The following is a 20,726-nucleotide window of genomic DNA, read 5'->3' as shown; positions in this document are numbered from 1 at the left end:
ATGAGAGCATGGCAAGGACATCAATATAGATGGGTTTTTTACTATTTAATAGAGGTAAGATGGTGATTCACCAACCCTATATCTAAAAACAGGATCCACACAACCAATTAGCGTTCTTTTTCTCAAATAATAAATGCACTTTTTTAATCATGATTGTACAACTATCTTGAACTCTTATTAAATACAGTAATCATACTTTTCAAATAAAATCTTTATTTCAACCTTAAAAACAAAGAATTTGGTTGATAAATATAATGAAATTTAATAAGCACATTTGAGATATTTTAAATTTAGTGGCTCAATCATGTTAGGTAGTAATCACAACAGAAAAAAGGACACCACTGGTACTGCAGAGGATTTTAATTCGTGCCCTTACGCTCTTCTCTCTCCTCATTTAATAAAATATTCCCTCCCCCCCCCCCCCCCTTCCCCCACTTCAAAATATATGAATCTACACCCACTAAAAACTCTTGGGCAGTGTATCGATCCTTTCCCAGTGCAAAAATTGCCATTTTAATTTTGATTTGATCACTTACCTTCACTCCATTGCAACTACAAAGAGTCGAGTAAACAACTGAACCACATCGATCTTTTAGTCAAATCTTTGCCCACTACATCTGCTTCAACTGCACACAAATAATCCTCGCATGTAAATACGCTTGAGGCAATAACCTTGAATTTGAAGCAAATGCACTAAAGCTCTGTATAGAGACGGCCCCCATTGATATGATACCAGTTGAGAGGGCCATCTTCTCCCTCTTTACCGGTGCAAAAAGAAGTAACCATCCGAATCTCGCCGAGACAAGGTGAGGGAGAGGACAACGAGTGCAAACCGATAAATACAGGTGTGATTCCTATCATAATTGATTGTACTTCTATGGGCACAGCATTCCAGCAAAGATGGCTAGCTGCAAGAAAGTGAACAAGCAACCAAAGACAAGCAGAGTCCACAATCTACAGTAACCACCTTGATGAGTAACCATGGCTTAATTTGTCAAGAGCAGATACGAAGGGACAACACTCTTCATACTCTTTGCAGAAAATAGTTTCAAAGCCGACTGTACCTTGTGAAGAATATCAGAACAGATATAAATAGAAACAAGAATTCTCCAAAACTCCCTACTAAAAGAAATTATGTATAAGAAATCCTTACAAAAGATGCAGAACATCAATATGCAAAAATTGGCTTATAAACTGAAAAATAAAAACAAAAAATGTAGATGAGGTTCCTACGAAGGGCCTAAAAAACTAATTACATTTAAATATCAGAGGATTGAGACAATGAGTCAATGACAGCCTAAAGTTAATGTACAAACTCTCCACAATGACTGACTTTTTTTCTTCTGCTTTTGCAGAAACCAGGGTAAAATACATATGTACAATGAGGTAGGTTGAACATGCCATCCATCAGTATTGTATCCTCTCCGCAAGAACTCTAAGCAGAAAGGAAACAAGATCTCCCATAAAGAATTGCCTCAAATGTTTTAACAAAGCCGCAGTGTCCAGATCAAAAATGGATCACACCTACAATTACAAGACATTGTCAGAAAATTTATTAAAAGATACCCAATATCAAATAAATGGAATCATGACATTGACATACCACTACTTCTAGTTCCCTGGGGATGACCATCTTGGTCTCCAGATGTTTTGAGCTGCAAAACCAGGAATGATTATAAGCCTTAAACATGAAGTAAGCTTCTGCCAATGTGATGAAAACGCTGGCACGATAATTATCTCAGTACATAATCCAAACACATTGATATGACACTTGGGAGCAAAAATTTTAGATCATGGAATTCTATTTAGAATCGGATATGCTTTGCGAATTACAAAAAAAAAAATAGAGGATTTTCCCTTCACTTATTTGTGTGTGTTTTTCTTTTTATCTTTTTCTTTTTTTCATTTTTTTTTTTTTGGGTTGGGGAGGAGGGGGAATGAGACAAATTTAAATGGACAAATCACCTAAATCAATTCCAGTACATGTACCTTCCGGAGGTCTAACAGAAGGTGTAGAATGTCTATAGTTCAGTGCTCTGGGAGGGAAAGCCCACCCACTGTTTGGGATCCTTGCAGGTTCACGTGGTGGCCCATAGTAGGAAGAGACAGTTGTATATGACCCCTCAGCTTTATCAAAATAAGCAGAGCCTAGGTAAAGGAAAGGAAGGAAATCATTAACAGTGGGCCATAAGGGCATAAATATAATATGAAATGAAAACAGACCCCCTGTAATCTTCAAAAGAGTGAATCTGTTACCGGAGTGACCAGGCGCAGAAAGTCTGCCTCCATCACCAATCTCATGTGAGGCTAATTTCACTGTATCTCGACCAGCAAAGAAGTCTCCATTTATATCTTGAATAACCTGAAATTTCTTGGTGAATGAAGAGCAAGACGACTCCCTCCAAGAGTGTGAATTCTGACTTCCCTGAACATAGGAAAACTGATTTGACGACATGGGCTGTGGGGGCAGTAGACGGTAAGCCTTGTTATCCATTGGTGCACCATTTGTCTGTGGAACAATATTCGCAGGATGAACAGTTGATGGATGAGAGCCAGGAAGATCATGGGAACCAGAAGAGGAGCTAGGTTTGTGCATCGAGATGGGAAGATCACTATATCTGGGAGTAAAGTAAGGCACCGACTCCAACGTCATCCCGTTGCTGCCACTTTGCTGAGCAACAGATTGTTGGAAGTGGTTTTGAATGTTCTGGTCATGTACATCATAGCAAGAAGCAAAAATTAGATCAAGATTATTATGATACTTCCATACCATCTCTGACCAAAAGAGAAGGAACACAATAAACTTAAAATTGCTATTTATGAACAAAAAATCAGCATAAGAGTCTGCATGAAATTCTTACATGCGCACCGCTGTAATGGCTGGAATCACCACTATCAGTAATGGCCCGAGGAATGGCCAATGGAGGGTGGTGGGGAGGTGGAAGAGGAGCCACAGGTGGTGGGGAAGTCGGCAGAGGGGGTGGAGTTGGTGGCACATCTTCAGGAAGTGGAGGGGCAAAGGGCAAGGGAATATGCTGATCCAATTGACAATGTGAAGTCCGTATGGCATCAACTCCTGCACCTTTATGGATGGAATTCAATTCAACTTCACAACATGGAGCCACATCTTCCATTTCAAGCTCACCATCAACATCTTCCAAAATATGTCGATGCTTGTCATTAAGAGATGTGGAGGCTGTTTCCCGCTCTAAAGGGACTGCAGGCTCATGTTCAGGAGTAACAGCTTCAAAGTTTTTCTCATCAGAATCACTCCCTTCCTCTTCGTTTTTTAGCATCTGTGGCATGTTAAAACCCGGCAACTGAAAGCTAGTATTGCTGAGAAACAAAATAGAACCCAGTAAGAGGTACAATTGCTATTCACACACAAGAGGTATGATAACAATAACAAAATCCATCTAGTGGGACTAATACAAGAAAAATCGAGAAAACACACAAACCTTCCATACTCATCAACAAGCATTCCCTCCATTTCTCGGATAGGATCATTTAAAGCCCTCTCAGATCTTGATGGCCGACGAGCAAAGACACTAGTAACAGATGCATCAGCGATAGAATCAAGTTCTCGCATATGGTAGCGAATAATGGATTCTGGTAGTGTTTTCCGTTCAAGCCAAAGTCTCAATACCTTAACAACAGAAGTAAAAGGAGTAAACACTTAAGTTTACTCAATAAACTTTAAAAAAAAAACAAAGAACCATCAGGTCAATATCACTTGCCTTCATACATTGCTTGCGGTTTTCCCTTGCAGAATTTCCAGGAGGAGCAGCTGCTGACAAAAGACGTGAAAGCGCTGCTTGAACTGCTGAAAGGTATACATCTCCAACAACACCTGGAAATATTAAAGTAAGTTATACTTATCTATAAACACAAACTCTCTTGAAAATATAAAGATTCTTAGGTGTAAACATCCATCCATGGGTTTGCATCAGTGCAGGTGTCCCTCTGGCTGTTTATTAGCATTCAAAGTGTGTTCCTACTTTACAAGATGGCAATGCAAATACCTTTCTGGCCACGAGAACACTGGGTAATAGAATCCACCAGGAAAAACAGGTCCACTCTTCTGTGTAAGCTTGATTCGCTTTCCAAATTTCGTGCAAGAATATCCACCACCTATGTAAACAAATTATATACAAAATACAGAAGAAGATTTAGTGTACACATACTCACTTGTTTTCATGCAATCACGACAATGCAATAAGAATCTACTGCAAAAGGAGTAAGTTAAGCAATTTCCTTTAAAGATACTCCACACTAAAGTAGTCAATCTAGGAACTGATTGCATGGCCCCAATTATCAGATTAAAAAGTAATTTAGAAATCATGGAGGAAATTTTGCATTGGTGTTTGTGGGGCAAATTGGTAAATGCAATTCCTTCAACTGGCTAATGAAATCGACGAATGGCTTGGCTGACAAGTTACCTGAAGCGGGTGGTTGGGACAGCCTTTCTAGGTGGAACCTTATCCTAACGAGTAATCTGTTTTGGTCTCATTTGTTCCTTGTTCTTTTGTATTATTAAGTCTTTATGCATTTTTTACTCCTTTAAACACCTAAAATATTCTCTACAATGGAGGGTTGGTAGCCACAGGAGTCACAATATGGCCAAAGTTTATACTCCCCAACCCCCCCCCCCAAAAAAAGGAGAGAATAAATCCTGCAGTGCCAGATATAAATTTTGAATCAAAGCAGAGTACGGCTACCTGAAATCAATGAACCAAACCAGAAATGTACACATGAAGACCTCCAATACTAAAATTTTATCCATTGAGAGAAGCAGTCACGGAATGGCTCATGAAAATCTTGACAATAAAAGCACTAAGGAACATTATACAGACAACAATGAGACAAGTAAATTAATAGGGACATGAGCTAACCTCAAAGGCAATGCCATATTTTGCACAGTCTATTGCAAGGCGTGTTGCTCGACCAATACTCTCCTTTGTTCTTGACAATGTTTCAAGCATAAGCTCAAAAGATTTCCGTGCGGCATTTGCTTCAGCATGGACACTCCATTTACCAAAGGATTTCTGCCTAGACACTGTTGATTCAAATTTGCCTTTTCCTTCCACATCTAACAAATGCTCAGTTTTTTTATGGTGTGGAAGAACATCAGGACTCCCAGCACTGTTACATATATCAATCCTATTATTCAAAGCATGAACATGAGAACTCGAGGTCTTGGAAGGTGATACTTGCTCAGCAGACTCAAACCTATTACTTGGAGACGAAATTGAGACAGCATCACCAATGACCTTATTGTCCAAAGGATGATCAGAAAGAGAAAATGATCTAGATAAGTGTCTCTTAGCCTGGGCAGCAGCAATTAAAACTTTCATTGGCGTTGAACATGGAGAAGCATCTAAACCCTCCTGTGTTTGTTTATGTCTAACTACTTGCGCAGCCTCACACCTATAACAGCATTTTAAAACAAATTTCCATATTGAGACTTTTAATTCAAAGAGAGAACAGCAAATATTTATAATACATACATATATATATATATATATAACTAACTTAAATAACATTATCAGATTAGTTGTTAAAAGACATAGGAGTTTCGGAAAAAAATCCATCATATATATATACCAAAAAACTTACATGTCATTATTGCTGTTGTTCCCATATGTTGGAGATTTAAGAGATTTCATTTCCTCACCACAAACACAAGGAGCAGAGAGAAGCACATCGGTGCCATTCAGAGCTGAGAAATTGCCCACTTCTTTAGCCTCGGAGATGGAATCTTGTTCCTGATGAATACTACAATTCTCATTACCTGCATTATCTGCATGAGGACAACCCTCCCCCCCTAAGGTATAATCAAAGCACTTTTTGCCTGTGTCTACAATCATATTTTTGTCTTCTTCCATGGAAGATGAAGGCCGATCCAATTTAGGCACAAGGCTGTCCTGCTTCTCATCAAAGTTAGACGAACAAGGTTGTGAACTTCTAACATCAACATCCGGTTTCACAATTTCAGTATCAACAGATGAATCTTCAAGATCTTTGGAATTTTCAACGTTCAAACCCTCACCGAACAATTCATGGGCATCGTCCCCTTGTCTTGAGCTAGTGGAACTACTCACAATATGGTCACAAGCTTTCATATCTAAATACTCCATCTGTCCCTCGTTAATTGGTGAAGTAAAGCTGGCAGCACACCTGGATGTATCACTAAAGTTCATATTTTGTCTTTCCAAGGCATTCTGTACTTCATTACCTCCAGGAAAATGGCAAGGACTCAAATCAGATGAGCTGCTAGAAAGCATTTTTGTGGTCTCTGGAGCTTCACTTCCTGCTTGATCATCTTCAGCTGCATTGGCAGACATAGCTTCCAGAGCCCGATGAAGACGTTTAGATGGAGGTAAAGCAGCTTCACCATCCAACGACCCACCACACCATTGATATTTCTTAGCTTTCCAAAATGTAATTCCATTTTCTGTACTATGGGAGCAATTTTTCAAAGGTGACGAATCACTATGGGAGCGATTTTTCAAAGGTGATGAATTACTCATTGCTCCCTTTGCCTCCAACGAGGTTTTACCAACAGAACAATTATCATAACAAACAGTGGATGCGGAAACCTGCTCTGAATTATTAACAAGAACCTCCTTAGTAGGTTTCCTTTCTGTGTTCATGGGGTTTTCATGCTCTATCTCATTTTTCGATGTCTTAAGAACAAAATCACCCTCTGAGGGCTTCTCTTCTGTGTGCATGGAATTAACAAGCTCCTCCTCTCTAGATGGTTTACCCATTCGAACCCTAGCTCTCTTTAATAAAGGTAGGTGTTCATCCCCATCACCTTTACCGGACCTCTCATCTAACTTCTCACAAGGAGAATTTTGTACAGTTATAATTATGCCAGCCCCAACACTTGCCTCTTTGTCAGGTCTAGGAGTACATTCTGCTGCATCCTGAATAACTCGCTTTCTATTTGGTTTTCTTCTCTTCTTAAGGACAACTGTGTTACTCTGGAGATCAAGCCTTTCATTCAACTCCACGGCTCTCTCCAGACATCCAAGAGTCTCATGTTGTTCAACTTTGCAGCTGGATTCCAATGTGCTTCCTTCATTCAAGCTAATTATATCAGAGTTAGTTGCAACTACCTCAGAACCGTTGTCCTCACTACTACCATTAGAAGCTAAAGCTGCAAAACGAAGTAGTGAATCTACATCCTGCCGAACAGAGGGATCCAGTGATTTTCTCATCCGTTTCTTTGTCGAGGGTTCATCCAAACTAGAAGTATGGGCTAGAAATTCAGCAGTCTTGCTACAACCATTTAATGGCCTGATAAAACTTTGAAATTTGCAAGGATCAACCTTCAATGAACTTCTAGACCTTCGAATCGATGGTGCCCTCCTCTGCACAAAACATCCTTGAAGTTGTGTTTCTCTTAATCTTTTTCTCAAAGCAGTATTAGTCTCCAAACTTGTTTCTCGAAGGTTAGTAAGAAACAGTGAATTTTCCATACGCTCCTCAGATACTGTCTCCATACCCTGCAGTTCAGTTATATCCATTGTAGAAACAGGAACAACAATGGGATTGCATGACTCATTGCTATCCTTAGAAGCATTTAAAGACTCCGAATGAGAATTGGACATCATCATAGGGTTCTGTGTCTGGCCATTCATCCATGATTTCCCACCAGAACCCTCTGAATTCCCAGTGTTTGACACAGTACCTTCATCACCTGAGTTGAACTCGACATCTTGGTCCTGCTTCTTTGCCTTCTCATAGCTATCGATAATCTCCTCTACTGCACGAACAAAGTCAGCCCCCTTACCCTGACGTTTAATTAGCAAGGAATTTTTTTTCTCTTCTGTAAATGCTTCAACATCGGCAGGATTGCAAAAAGCACTGTAAAACATAACCCAAATTAGAATACAACTTTGATGGAACCCACAACCGAAAAAGGGAATTTACAGAATTCAACTCCAAAGAATATGATATACCTGATAAAGTTTACATAAAGATAGACAACATGTAAACAATTTTTTATATAAATACCATTATGAAGTATATATTCCCTTTTTTTTTCCAACTGTAAATGATATTATGTACATGTAAGGGATTTTATAAGCTTACATGGTCAGCCAATGTAATTCTGCCAGAAGAAGGATGATGTGGCAATTCCAACATTATAGAAAGGACAATGCCCGGATTGGCCATGTCTAATTCCAAACTCAAATTCAATCAAATAACCTTCTATGTATGTCCATTACCATGCATTTTTAGCCATCCATGTATAGGCATGGACCCTCCCGTAGTCCTTGATGTAGATCCCATGACTGACCGGAAGAAGAAGAAGAAGAACCAAGGCCCATCGAACTAGCTCCAGATGGACCAGAACTGGATCACATCGAGCCAGCCCAGCAGTTCTAGATGGGCAAAGAAAAAGAGGCCAAAACACTGTTCATGTGAACAGTGTCATAGCCCATATTTGCCTTGTGTGGGGATGTTTTTTAGAAGATCTTGTGGGCCCATCAAGGGGAGAAAGATTCTCTCCTAATGCTGCCATAGTTTAGTTTCTATTTTAAGTTTTAGAAAGTATATGAGGAAGCTTCTAATTCTAGTTTGTTTCCATTTTTGTTTCCTTGCTTGTTTAGAAGGTTGGACTATAAAGCCTAATAGTTTCTAATTTTAGTTAGGATTTAGGAGTTTCTATTTTCCTAAGGTTCTATTTTAGATTAGTTCTTACTTTGGAAAGTTTCTATTCCACTGTAAGCTTGCCTAAGCTATTAAAAGGCATCACATCTTAATGAAAGAACAGAATTTGAGAAAAGAATCTTCATGCCAATTTAGCCATCGAGTATGGGAGTTCCTCCTTTGCTGCAACAGCTGAGATAGCTGTCGGTGAAAGGCCCAGGCTGAGAGAACCATTCCTCCTACCACCCCCCCCCTTTCTATTTTCTATCTTCTTCTCCTACCTCTTCCCGATCTCCACTGCAGCTGTTAGCTTGTGACTGCAACAAACTACTGTGAAGATAACCCTTTGAATCTTCTTGCTTGTTTCTTGTGCTTTAGGACTGTTAAAGATGTGACATATCTATTTATCCATTGTCAGTTCACTTTTGAAGAATAAGGATGTATTCCAGAAAGGGTACAACTGAGCAACTGGGTCTAAGTAATGGCATGGTGCAAACCCGGGTTCAAACAAACCTGTTTGGGTTCGCTTTGGGCCCACCCAAATGCATAATAACCAATTGTAGGAAGATAATGGCAATCTCATAATATTTCAGAGTTTGTAAAGGGGAGTGGTAGAGCTGTAAGTAATTTATAATCAGAACTTTCAAGGGTCTCTTGGGTATATAGAACAAAAGGAACATATAAGGATTTAGGACTTATTTATCAAGGGTAAATTAGGAAGTAAAAGGCATTAGAGAAAAGGGAGGGGCACTATTGACAACTAAATAAATAAGACCTTAAAAATATACCGAGTGGATAGGGGAAAGAGGGGTTGTCTTCTACCTCCTGCCGTGAACCAGTAGGGAGAAGTCCACCAAATGCAAGAGCAATAACTCAATCTAAAATCCTTCGATGGGTCAAGTTTCGTGAGAGGAGTCACCACTCAAAGTAATGTGGTACTGAAATTGAAAGAACAAAACAGTACCAAGACAGGACCTTTTCACAAAGAATAGTTTCCGGATTAAAGAGAACTCACAGATAAAAAAAATTAGATGGTGGGATGAGTCTAAGAGCCCTATCAAGTTCAGCATTTAGGAAGGGGAATGGCTGCTGGAACTGGAAGTCTGAAATCAATCCAACAGTTAGATCAGGAAATATAGAGTATTCCTAGTAGCAAAAGAATTGTAAAACAATAATTTAACCAGGGAATTCAGACATCAGAAATTGGGGTTTGATGTTTGAACTACCAAGTACCAATCGATTCAGCATATAAATCTTATATCAATAAATAAAATAGAATAATAAATCAGATTCAATAACAGTATATCAGGGTAGGGTATACACAGTAGCTTAAAAAGAAACAGGCAGAATTGAAAAACAGGGATAATTACAGATCCGCATGTCAGAATCTTGCCAAGATTGAATCGAGTTCTTTTGGATTGAAGAACATTAGGTCAAAATATGGACAGATTCTAATGGCTGGATTCTTCTATTCAGAATTCATGCAAAAAACAAAGCCTCATATATGAATCCTGGGTAGAACAAAAGTCGCAGAAAATTTCAGAACTCAACTTACTTGTTGAGAATAATAAGCAGTAGAATCGATAAATCCAGCAATAAAACAATCCACACAGGCTTCACACTGCAAGGTGTTCGATTGGATCAGACACCAACCTACCTTGACCATAACAAGGGGTTTCTTATAGGAACCTAATCCAATCCTTAACTAATAAGGTAACCTAAACTAAAAAGAAAAGGCCTAACCCAATCCTTAACTAATAAGGTAACCTAAACTAACTCGGAAACCGACATAAAACAGGGCTGGACTTATAGGAACCTAATCCAGCCTAACTAAAACACTTAATACCAAGTAAAATAAAGAAATAAAATAACTTAACTAATCCTGTATGCTTAGCCTCTACCCACGTTATAGGCCCATTACAATGAAAACCCATTGGACTAATGGCCCAACACAAAAATAACCCAACCCTAGGCTTACTTCCACAAAAATAAGTCCACTTAGGTGATCTATCTGCATCACAAAGCCCTATTCAAGACAATTAGTAGCAGATCAAAAAATAGGTATGAGAGTAGGTAAGCTCCTTGAAATTACCCCAGGCGAAAAACTCAAAACAAGCTCTGGTTGCAGATCATGTTTCTCATGGCAAGGAAGGGTTGCCCTCAGGAGGAAAACTGTTACCCAAAATATCAGAACCAACCGATGGGGCATCAGGTAGAACAAAATCAAAATATAGGGCTGTAGTACTGCCCAGCAAGGAAGAACAGTAGAGTGATATTCGACTGTTCAAGAAAAGGATTCAGACGGGAGGCATAAGTCAGACTAGAAGGCATAGTTCAAAAGCTATCAACGAAATCTCGGCGAGATCTCAAGCTCCTCGAGACGAGATAACATACGAGACACAAAACATGCAGAGTCTTGAATAACTCGACCGAAATTTTGAATATTTCAAGAATCTCGGAGAAATCTCGAATATTTCGAAAATCTCGACCTCCTCACATAAAGTCATAGTATTGTCATGTTGGGACTTGAGAGTTGAGATGTGGAAGACTAGGGTAGTAAGGTGTCTATGACTCATGTATTATTCATTGCACTTGGATTGGGTGTCTATGTAATATGCATTGTGAACACTTCACTGTATCTTGTGGATTGTAATGGAAACTTTAAGTCTTTAATCCATTATTGCATAATTACTTCTTTTACTTGCCAATTATGTCTCATAGCACTCAAACAATGTGTAGAATAGGCAATATTACATTAAGGGTTCAATGATTACTGCCAACCAAGGGTGCAAATCCAAAACACCAAATTGGGTGCTTTTATTTTGCAATTTGAAGATTTAAATATGTGTATTAAGCCTAAAACAAGCTTCCTTTAAAGTTTTGGAGCCGACTATGGCCATTTGCCCACCGAAACATCATACTGAAACAAAACAAAAAAAATATACACCAACTCGCCGAGATCTCTGTCGTCTCGACCTGGTAGAGGCACCAAGTCGAGACGAGTTTTGAACCTTGCTAGAAAGATGGGAGAAGAATACAAGTGCAGAAACAAAAATAACAGTTGGAAAAAAAGAAAGCTAAGAAGAAGGAAGAATAAGGGAGAAAAAAGGATGGAAAAGAAGAATGTCATGGCTGGTCAGTCATGATTTCTCACACCATAGTAGCAACTCAAATAACTCTTCCAATCCATCCAATTCTGTTCTCTCCATTGTATTACATGAATATAAACAAAACGTGCTTACATAATAATAGAAACCCAACTAACATGGAAAGTAAACAATCCAGAAAATATCCCAAATAAAGAAACAATGAAAAATAATTCCTACATAATCTACCCACTCAAATAAGATAAAATAAAAGAAAGATTACATTTTATGTCAACCAAGGATTGAGATCTCAGTTTCGGACCTGGTTTGGGTCAGGCCCGGACCGAGACCCTGGGCCTCCGTGGGTTTCGTTTCGGCAAGGCCCAAAACCAAGACAACTCGGAGATTTCGGTCATTTTCAACCAAGAATTAGTTCCATGATGTCAACTACCAACTCCCTTTAGAACATAAAACTGTGTTGGGCCTGTTGCATCTTGGCATGGGTCTCCAAAGTGGGTCACTCCAATCAAACATGCTAAGGCAACTGTGTCATGCCAAAGACAGAGGATTGCTTTGGTGATGGAAGGGTCAGAGACAGGATGGTGGGAGTAATCAGCTGAGGAATTTAATGTGGACCACAACTTTGAGGAATGTTTGTATGGACAGTAATGGCAGAACCCTTGAAATCAACCATGAACATGCACTAATGGTGGCTCAAAAGGCCATTCTGTGGGCTTCAGTATGTAGAGCTTTCACGCATTTAGGAACAAAAAATACCAGGAGTAACTGATACTCTTTCATAAGCATCAAATACATCATACAAAGGCTGCTATTTGGTCATTGTAAAGTGTAGTATGGCCATTTGACCCCCCCCCACACACAAAAAAGACGATCGCAATAAGTTATTACATCCCATAAACATACTTAATACAAAAAGACAAGCAAATTACATAGTTGGAACACATAAATAAAATAATCTCATCAATAATCTAGTATCACTTATAGAATTTTTATACGATATAAAAACAATGTAACAAATCTAAATTTTTGTTTTTCGTTTGGGGGAAGGTGGGGAAGCTGTCTAAGGAGTTTAATCAGGCCCAACACGCAAAGTGATTTGGCCAGGGCAGAGCCACTATCTTTGCAAATAGGTTTGGAGGGCGCAATAAAAAGAGAGTAGTTTGATAGCTATGGTGGAAGGAAATTCTAACAATCATATTTTGGATGTCTCCTAATAAGGATGGCCAACGGAGATTTGCCCAAGTCATTAGACACCTAAAGTTCCTCTCTTCACAACTTAACTGCACGTCCCATCGGAAGCCAAGGGCTGCGAATGACATGGCAGATCTTCACCAAGTCATTGGACAAATAAAGTTCCTCACTTCACAACTTAACCGCACGTCCCAGAGTAATTGATAGACTGAACTGGTGTTATGGGATCCTTTCCACTGATATATGCTTTAAGACAGCTTTTTTCATGTATTTTTCATTCTTTCTTTGGAATGTTGTAGAAACAGGAAAAAAAAGGCTTTGCCTCGTTGAGAGCCTATACATCTTTCTATCTATTACAATAAAATTGCTGTTATCCACCCTCCCAACTCCCAAGTCGGCAACAACAACAACTCAGCCTTATTCCAACTAAATGGGGTAAGCTACATGGATCCTTGCCCTCCAATCAGCTCTATTTGAGGTCATACTTGATACAAGACCTAAGCTATGCATGTCTTTCCTCGCCACTTCTCCTAAGGTCATTTTAGGTATGCCCCTGGCTCTTCTAGTTCCTAAATCGGAATCAAATCACTCCTCTGTACTGGAACATCCAAAGGCCTCAGATGAACACGGCCATGACACCTCAAACGACTTTCTCGTAGCTTATCATGAATTAGAGCTACTCCCAAATCAGCTCTAATATGATCATTCCTTACTTTATCTTTCCTAGTTATGCCATACATCCATCTCAACATCTTCATCTCCGCTACACTGAGTTTATCTATATGATGCTTCTTAACTACCCAACATTTCGCACCATACATCATACCCGGTCATATGACTGTCCCATAAAATTTCCCTTTAAGTTTTAAAGGAATATGCCGATCACACAAATACTCTGGTTGAACATCTCCATTTCATCCATCCAATTTTAATTCTCTATAAAATATCATCCTCTATACCGCCTTCTTTATTTATGATTGAGCCTAGATACTTAAAATAATCACTTTGTGGAATATCCCTATCATCAATTTTAACCAACTCATTATCCGTCCTAGTGTAATCAAAGTCACACACCGTATACTCTGCCTTCGTTCTACTTATCTTAAAACCTTTTGATTCCAAGGTTGATCCAACTCCAACTTAGTGTTAATTCTTGCTTTTGTCTCACCCACTAGAACAATATCATCAATCACTAAGGAACCCCATCTTGAATGTCTCTGGTTAAATTGTCCATGATAAGTGCAAACAAATAAGGGCTTAAAACTAATCCTTGATGTAACCCAATTGTAATTGGGAATTCACTACCTTGGCCGCCCACTATTCTTACACTTGTCACTGCACCATCATACATATCCTTAATTATGTCCACATATTTACTTGAAACACTTCATTTCTCTAGTACTTGCAAGATTAACTCTCTAAGGACTCCGTCACAAGCTTTTTCGAGGTCAAGGAAGACCATATGGAGATCCTTCTTATAATCTTTAAAACTTTCCCGAGTCTCCCAGGTAAATAGCTTTTGTCGTGGATCTTCCTGTCATAAAACCAAATTGGTTCTCCGTAAAACTCATTAGTTTTATGCCTCTATAATTATTGCAACTCTGAATATCACCTTTATTTTTGTAAATCAGAACCATGATGCTTCTCCTCCATTCATCTGGCATTTTCCTTGTGCTCATAATCTTATTAAACAACTTGATTAGCCAAGATAGACCACAGATTCCTAAGCTCTTCCACACTTCTATTAGGAGCTCGACTGGGCCTTGTGCCTTGCCTACTTCCATCCTCCTTAAAGCTTCTTTTACTTTAAACACCCTAATTTTTCATATATATTTATGACATGTGGTGTCTTGATGGTTAATGCAATATTCTAGAACACTATTACTCGAAGTGTCTTCATTTAGTAGGCTACAGAAATAACATCCCCATCTCTTCTTAACGCCCGCATCCATTATTAGTACTTTATTATCTTCACTTTTAATACATCTTACATGGCCAAGATATCTACTCTTCCTTTTCCTCACTTTAGCTATCGATATTTCCCCTTCCTTTGTGCTCAGATTGTTACAAAGATCTTCATATTTCTTCGCCCTTGCTTTCCCACAATCCTCTTAGCTTCATTTTTGGTTTGGTAAATTTATACCTTCGTAGATTCTCTACATCCTTAGTCCTTTGCCATGTCTTAAAACTAGCTTTCTTAATCTTAATGGTTGCTTGAACCTCATTCACCTAGGACATCTTTACCAACCTTCTTAAGACAAATAGTCATCTCATTCCACATCGTATTAGTGTCTCCCTCAAAGTCCCACTTTTCTTGTTTGACCACTTCATCAGTAAATGATTTCACAAAGTGTCTCCTTTTAAGCTTCACCACCTTATCCTAAGGCAAATAAGCTCATCTTTCTTACAATTATGTGTAGTGAGGCACATATCCATAACCACTAAGGGCCTCTTTGGTATCACTTTTCATTTTCATTTTGGCCTATTTACAAAAAAATCATTACTAAAAGCTATTTTGATTAAAAAAAATTTGAAAAACTGTTTGGTAAATACTAAACACAAAAGATTGTAGAATGAAAAATGAGTTTGGTAACTACCTATGTGTAAATAATTATCACAATAGTTAGGTGAAGAAATTCTCCCATCACCCATCTTCTTTCCCAAATCAACTCGAAACTGTGTCCCAAGATGAATTGCAGGTCTTTTGATAGCTACAGAAGCAGGTTGAAATGAAAGAGTTTTAGAGACTATGCTTACAAAGGATGCAACAAAACCACTCCCATTAGAACCAACGGCCGCAGTGGTAGGCGGGTCAGGCGGGCGAATTCTCCCTGGAAGAGGGAGTATCAGACATAGCAACGAGAGTTCAGAAGCTTGAGCGGGGACGATTGGAGCTACCAAAACTTTACCAGATCCAGATCTGGATTTTTTGTTTTTTTCCGTTTCCGTTTCAGTTGTGACTGAGATGTGATCCAGATCTGGATTTTTGTTCCCCTCCCTTCTCTGTGAACCTTCATAGCAGCCACACACCAGTCACTACGGGGTAACGGGGGCCATCAAAATCAAAGCAATAACTCGTCAAACTCTATTTTCATTCCTGGTACTTTTATCTTTCTGTTGACATGGAAGCATGGACGTGGATAACCCAATTTGAAAGATGAATGCTTATGATCGATGCACTCTATTCAGACCCTGATTAGAATCCAAAAGAATTATACCACCAATGTCTTTTAACTTGCTCAGTTCCATTTTGCAGGAATCACCTCCGCTGAATTAAGTGAAGGATCAAAATCAGAAAAACCCATTTGCTGAAAGCCATGGTTCATTCTCTCTCTCTCTCTCTCTCTCTCTCTCTCTCCAAGCTCCAAGAAATCCGAAGAGAGTTGCAACTCCGGCATCCCTAGAAAGGCTTCTTTTAGACTTAAGTTTGATTTTATACAAATTGTCTGCAGAGCAAACTAAAATTGGTTTTTTCACAGCCTAGCCTCCGCAATCTCTTCATTAAACCAAGAGAGAAGACTCTACCCTCCCTCTTCTGGTTCTTAAGATCGACTGGAATCAGAATTGGCCGATGAATAAGGTTTTTTAAGCTGATTTCTATCCACAGGGAGATGGTTCGTTACCACCACAAACGCCATCCGATGAGAAGAAAAAAGCCGGCAAGAGAAGATGACGGGATCGAAAAGGTGGCGATGAACGACGCCGGAAAAGTCACCGGCAAGAGATCGTTTTCCAGCACTGCCCCCTCGCTCGCCCAACAAAGTAGACAGATCATTTCCCTCTTTTCACCGAAGAAGAAGAAGAAAAAGAAGGACGAGGAGGAGAAGAAGGAAGAGTGTTTCTAAAATCAAAACAAAATGTCTATTTTACTCACTTATTCTGCCTTATGAGCACGTGCTCATTACTTGAGCGAAAAAACGATGGAAAATGGTTTTTGGCCATAATCCATAATGGACTCGAGTCCATTATCATTTTGGGGGTGTTTTCAATTATTTTGATGTTTTGTAAATAGAAATAGGGTCCATAAATTGTACCAAACACCTGTACAAACGTTTGTGTCAAAAAATGAAAATGAAAAGTAATACCAAAGAGGCCCTAATCTATGTTGTGTGGTTAGGCTCTCCCCTCGTATAACCTTACAATCCTTACATAACAATCTATCGGACCTTCAAGTTAAGAAGAAATCTATTTGGCTACTACGATGTCCACTTTTGAAGGTAACTAAAAGCTCGTCTCTCATTTCAAAGTGTTTACAATAGATAAATCATAATCCACATCCAAATCTAAAATTGAGATCCCCTCCATATTCCTCTCTCCAAAACCATATCCTCCATGTACACCTAGTCGCCTCTACGCTCTTTCCCAACATGTCCATTCAATTCATGAATCATATTTTTCCGAAGCTAATTGAATTTGCATGTCATGACCATGCCACATTGCAACACCAACACTCATAACCACATATATGATCTCAAATAAGATGTCCATTTCAGAAAACATTTCCAGCCTAAAACCTAATAAAAAAAGTTTTTGAACCTTTTGAGTTCTGGCATGCTGCTGTTCGGTAAATTGATTAGTTATTTTGCTAAATTTTACTCCAAAAAACTATAATGGACATGTAGCCAATCAAACATCCACAGTCAATTTTGCTCTCCATGGTTCTCTCAGTTGTTTGTTCTTTGTTCCATGGCTTATGTGCCTGATTAGGCAATATCACAATTAATTCTACAAGAACTAGAACATGGAACTAAATTTTGGTTTTCGAAACTTTCCGAGACAAAACCTAAAATCAATACTGGATCATACCAGGGTTTGACCATATTTCGGTGGTTTCAACCAGTTTCGACAAGCACAATTTTGACCCAAAAATACTGAATTTTGACCAAATTTCAACCAGGCCATGCCATTTTGAGTTTGGTCAGAAAAAATACCAGGTTTCAGTCAAAAACGGGGAAATCTCGATTTCGGCCAGGTTCGAAACCGAGATTTAGAACCTTGAGCTAAAATAAGCTATACCAAGCATGGCAGAGTATCACTGTAGGATCAATTGGTTTCACCAACTCCCCCCTCCCGACTTCTTAATGTAATAGTCATCCAGCTTCACTGGACAGAGATGTCATCAAGATCAACATTCAAACCACCCCCCACCCTATGTCATCCAGCCAAGAAAATAAAGAAAATCCAGTGATTGGATGACATATTACCATCTTCCAAACTAAAGAGTCAAAGTGCATGCTAATTTCTTAGTTAGTATAATTGGCTTCTGTAGTTGAGGCTAAGATATAAATCAGTCCGGAACCGGGTATTCGGTTGGGTTTCGGTTCGGTTCGGTTCGGTTCCAGGGTGGTGCATTTGATCCAAAACCGAACAGAGTCCCGTGTCAGTTCTGAAAATCTAAACTCAAACCAAACCTAGTAGGTTCAGTATCTATTCATTTCTGACACGGTTTGGTTCCGGTTCCTGTACTCGTTTTATACTATATATAAATATATTATACTATTATATAGTAGTATTATAATAAATATTAATAATATGTATTATAATGTATTAACATATTAAAATATATTAATATACTAGTATATTGGTGCCCAAATTCGGTTCGGTTTCAGTTCCAACCATCGGTTCATATGCTGGAACCAGAACTGAAGCGAATTCGGTTCCTGTATCCAAGGTCCGGATTGTAACCAAATTCTATTCGGTTTTGTTTGGTTTATTCGATCCAGTTCCGGTTTTCGGTTCCTATTCGACTTTGACACCCTTAATTGAGGCTACATTTGCCCAGTAAAACCCACATAAAAGATGAATTTTCAGGTAAAACCAATAGAGTAAAAGTGATTGTACCTGAATTTTTTCCCCTATACATGGTTTTTTACAGCAACAGATGTAGCCAAAAAAAAAAAAAGAAGCAAATGAACAAAACAATGCTAACTATGAAGAGTACAAAGCAGAAAAATAGCATCAGCTTGCTCCAGCTCATAATAGCCAGCCTAAAACAAGCTGCAGAGTATTGAGCAAGAAATGAAGTAGGAGGGGCATTGACTTGCACATCAATGAGAGTAATTAGATTACTAAGGACATAGAAAGCATCCATGATGTGGGGAAGATTCCAGAAAAAGCCTTAGGTTCAACACTTCTTGATTGAAACGCCATACTAAAAATGGATCTATAGCTTACAGAACATAAACTATAACAAAAAGGAAAGATGAAGAAAATGTATACTAACGTTTTGAGCTCCATAGATGCCACAACAATGTCTCAAATAGCAAGTTAGCAACCTGTTTTATTATTTTTCATCAATAAGCATGCTCAAGTTAAAAAGCTATTAACTCCATTTAACCAATCTAAAACAATTGTGACACATCAACCGAAATTTTACTAGTAAACCGATTGCAACATCCATTAATCAAACAACAAACAAATTAAATATAAATCCTTCAAGGTAACAAAGTATTTTACAACTCACATTTGTTTGGTCCCAAAGAAGTAAACAAGCACTTTCTTCCAGTCCGTTGAATAGCCCCATTTTGCCGGTTCACTTACCTGCCATCATTAATCAATTTCTTAGAGAAAACAAACTAAGCAGCTATGATCATGAAACACTGTTTATTTCATTGGGGGACGAGGTGGTAGATTAGAACATGGAAGATTGGAAGTAATAGTAAGATTTCCTCTTAGAGAGAAATAACGCTAAAATTCTTCTCTAATTACGTTCACCAAATATTGTGTTGGTTCAGAATCTAGAAAAGAAAAACAAAAAATCGGTTGACAAGTCCATCATGCAGGGGAAAGCAACCATTGTGACAAGCACTGTAACTGTAAAATACAAAAAGAAGGGATTTACCGGATACTAAGATCATATGAAAACCAAATAAAATAAAATAAAAGATTAACGATAATAGCCACATAGAAACGTTAGACCGTCCTATTGATATAAAGAAATAGTAATTAGTGATTCATAGAATTGCAGTATTATCCCTTATGTTGTATAAAACTGCGTAAGCAAACAATCAAATGATGTGAAAGAATAACCTGGAAATAGGTTTCCAGAAAAAAAAGGAAAGAAACTTGCCCATTAAACTATACGATACTTAGATACGTACCGTCGCAGGCCAGGCAGGAAAGCCTTTCACCTTGGCGAGGACAAGATCCCCAACTTTCCACTGCCGTCGAGCGGCGGCTGCGGAAGATTTGCCTCTTCTGCGACTGGGCGCCATGAACAAAGGAATTTCAGAGCCTTAAGATTATAAGAGTCGTGAAGATTCTAGATTAAGAGGGACTAACCTATTTGAGGACTGGGTTATTGAGGTAAAGCCGAAATTGCTCGCCTCTCTGCAGAGAAAGGGAGCTTTTTCGAACTGGTTAGGTTTTTGAGCAGACGAAAAGGAGAATGGATTTGCAGGCATTGAATCAATCACGAGATTGAGAGAGACGGTTCTTAATGTGCTTGTTAACGAAATCTTTATTTCTGTGGGGAAGGAGAGATGTTGGGGAAGAACCCTAAAACTGTGAGAGTTATGGTTTTATGTTCTCCTCCTACCCTTTCCTCTCCGCATATACGGATATGCATTGGACCCTCTGTAGGCTAACGTGCGCCGATGGCTTACGAGCTAACCTTTGAACAACTTGTAGGTTGGCAGTTTTAGCCTGGCCCATCTGGCGACTCGGAGTCCAGCCAACTTGAACCAGGCCCGAATAATACGGGGCCGTTATCCGAGTTGACCAGTTAGGACTTAGGAGTTGAATTTTTGGTTCTTCACATAATAACTA

General features: G+C 38.9%; 1 protein-coding gene across 1 annotated transcript in view; it reads right to left on the bottom strand.

Annotated features, from left to right (window-relative positions):
- LOC122668458 (protein HUA2-LIKE 3-like) overlaps positions 1–20,493 on the bottom strand; it is a 33,578-nt gene extending 13,085 nt beyond the window's left edge. The window contains exons 1-10 of the mRNA XM_043865021.1: positions 20,060–20,493; positions 19,423–19,499; positions 5,617–7,872; positions 4,893–5,427; positions 4,023–4,131; positions 3,738–3,850; positions 3,459–3,646; positions 2,862–3,336; positions 2,257–2,707; positions 1,990–2,148 (exon numbers count right to left, since the gene is read on the bottom strand). Of these exons, the coding sequence (XP_043720956.1) occupies positions 1,990–2,148; positions 2,257–2,707; positions 2,862–3,336; positions 3,459–3,646; positions 3,738–3,850; positions 4,023–4,131; positions 4,893–5,427; positions 5,617–7,872; positions 19,423–19,499; positions 20,060–20,173 (4,477 nt within the window). The 5' untranslated portion in view covers positions 20,174–20,493. The remainder of the gene's footprint in view (positions 1–1,989; positions 2,149–2,256; positions 2,708–2,861; positions 3,337–3,458; positions 3,647–3,737; positions 3,851–4,022; positions 4,132–4,892; positions 5,428–5,616; positions 7,873–19,422; positions 19,500–20,059) is intronic.
- Between the last annotated feature and the right edge of the window lie 233 nt (positions 20,494–20,726).

This window comes from Telopea speciosissima, chromosome 7, assembly GCF_018873765.1.
Source record: "Telopea speciosissima isolate NSW1024214 ecotype Mountain lineage chromosome 7, Tspe_v1, whole genome shotgun sequence".
Lineage (NCBI taxonomy): Eukaryota > Viridiplantae > Streptophyta > Magnoliopsida > Proteales > Proteaceae > Telopea > Telopea speciosissima.
Note: the sequence above shows the minus strand (reverse complement) of the source record. Positions and strands in the feature narration are given on the sequence as shown.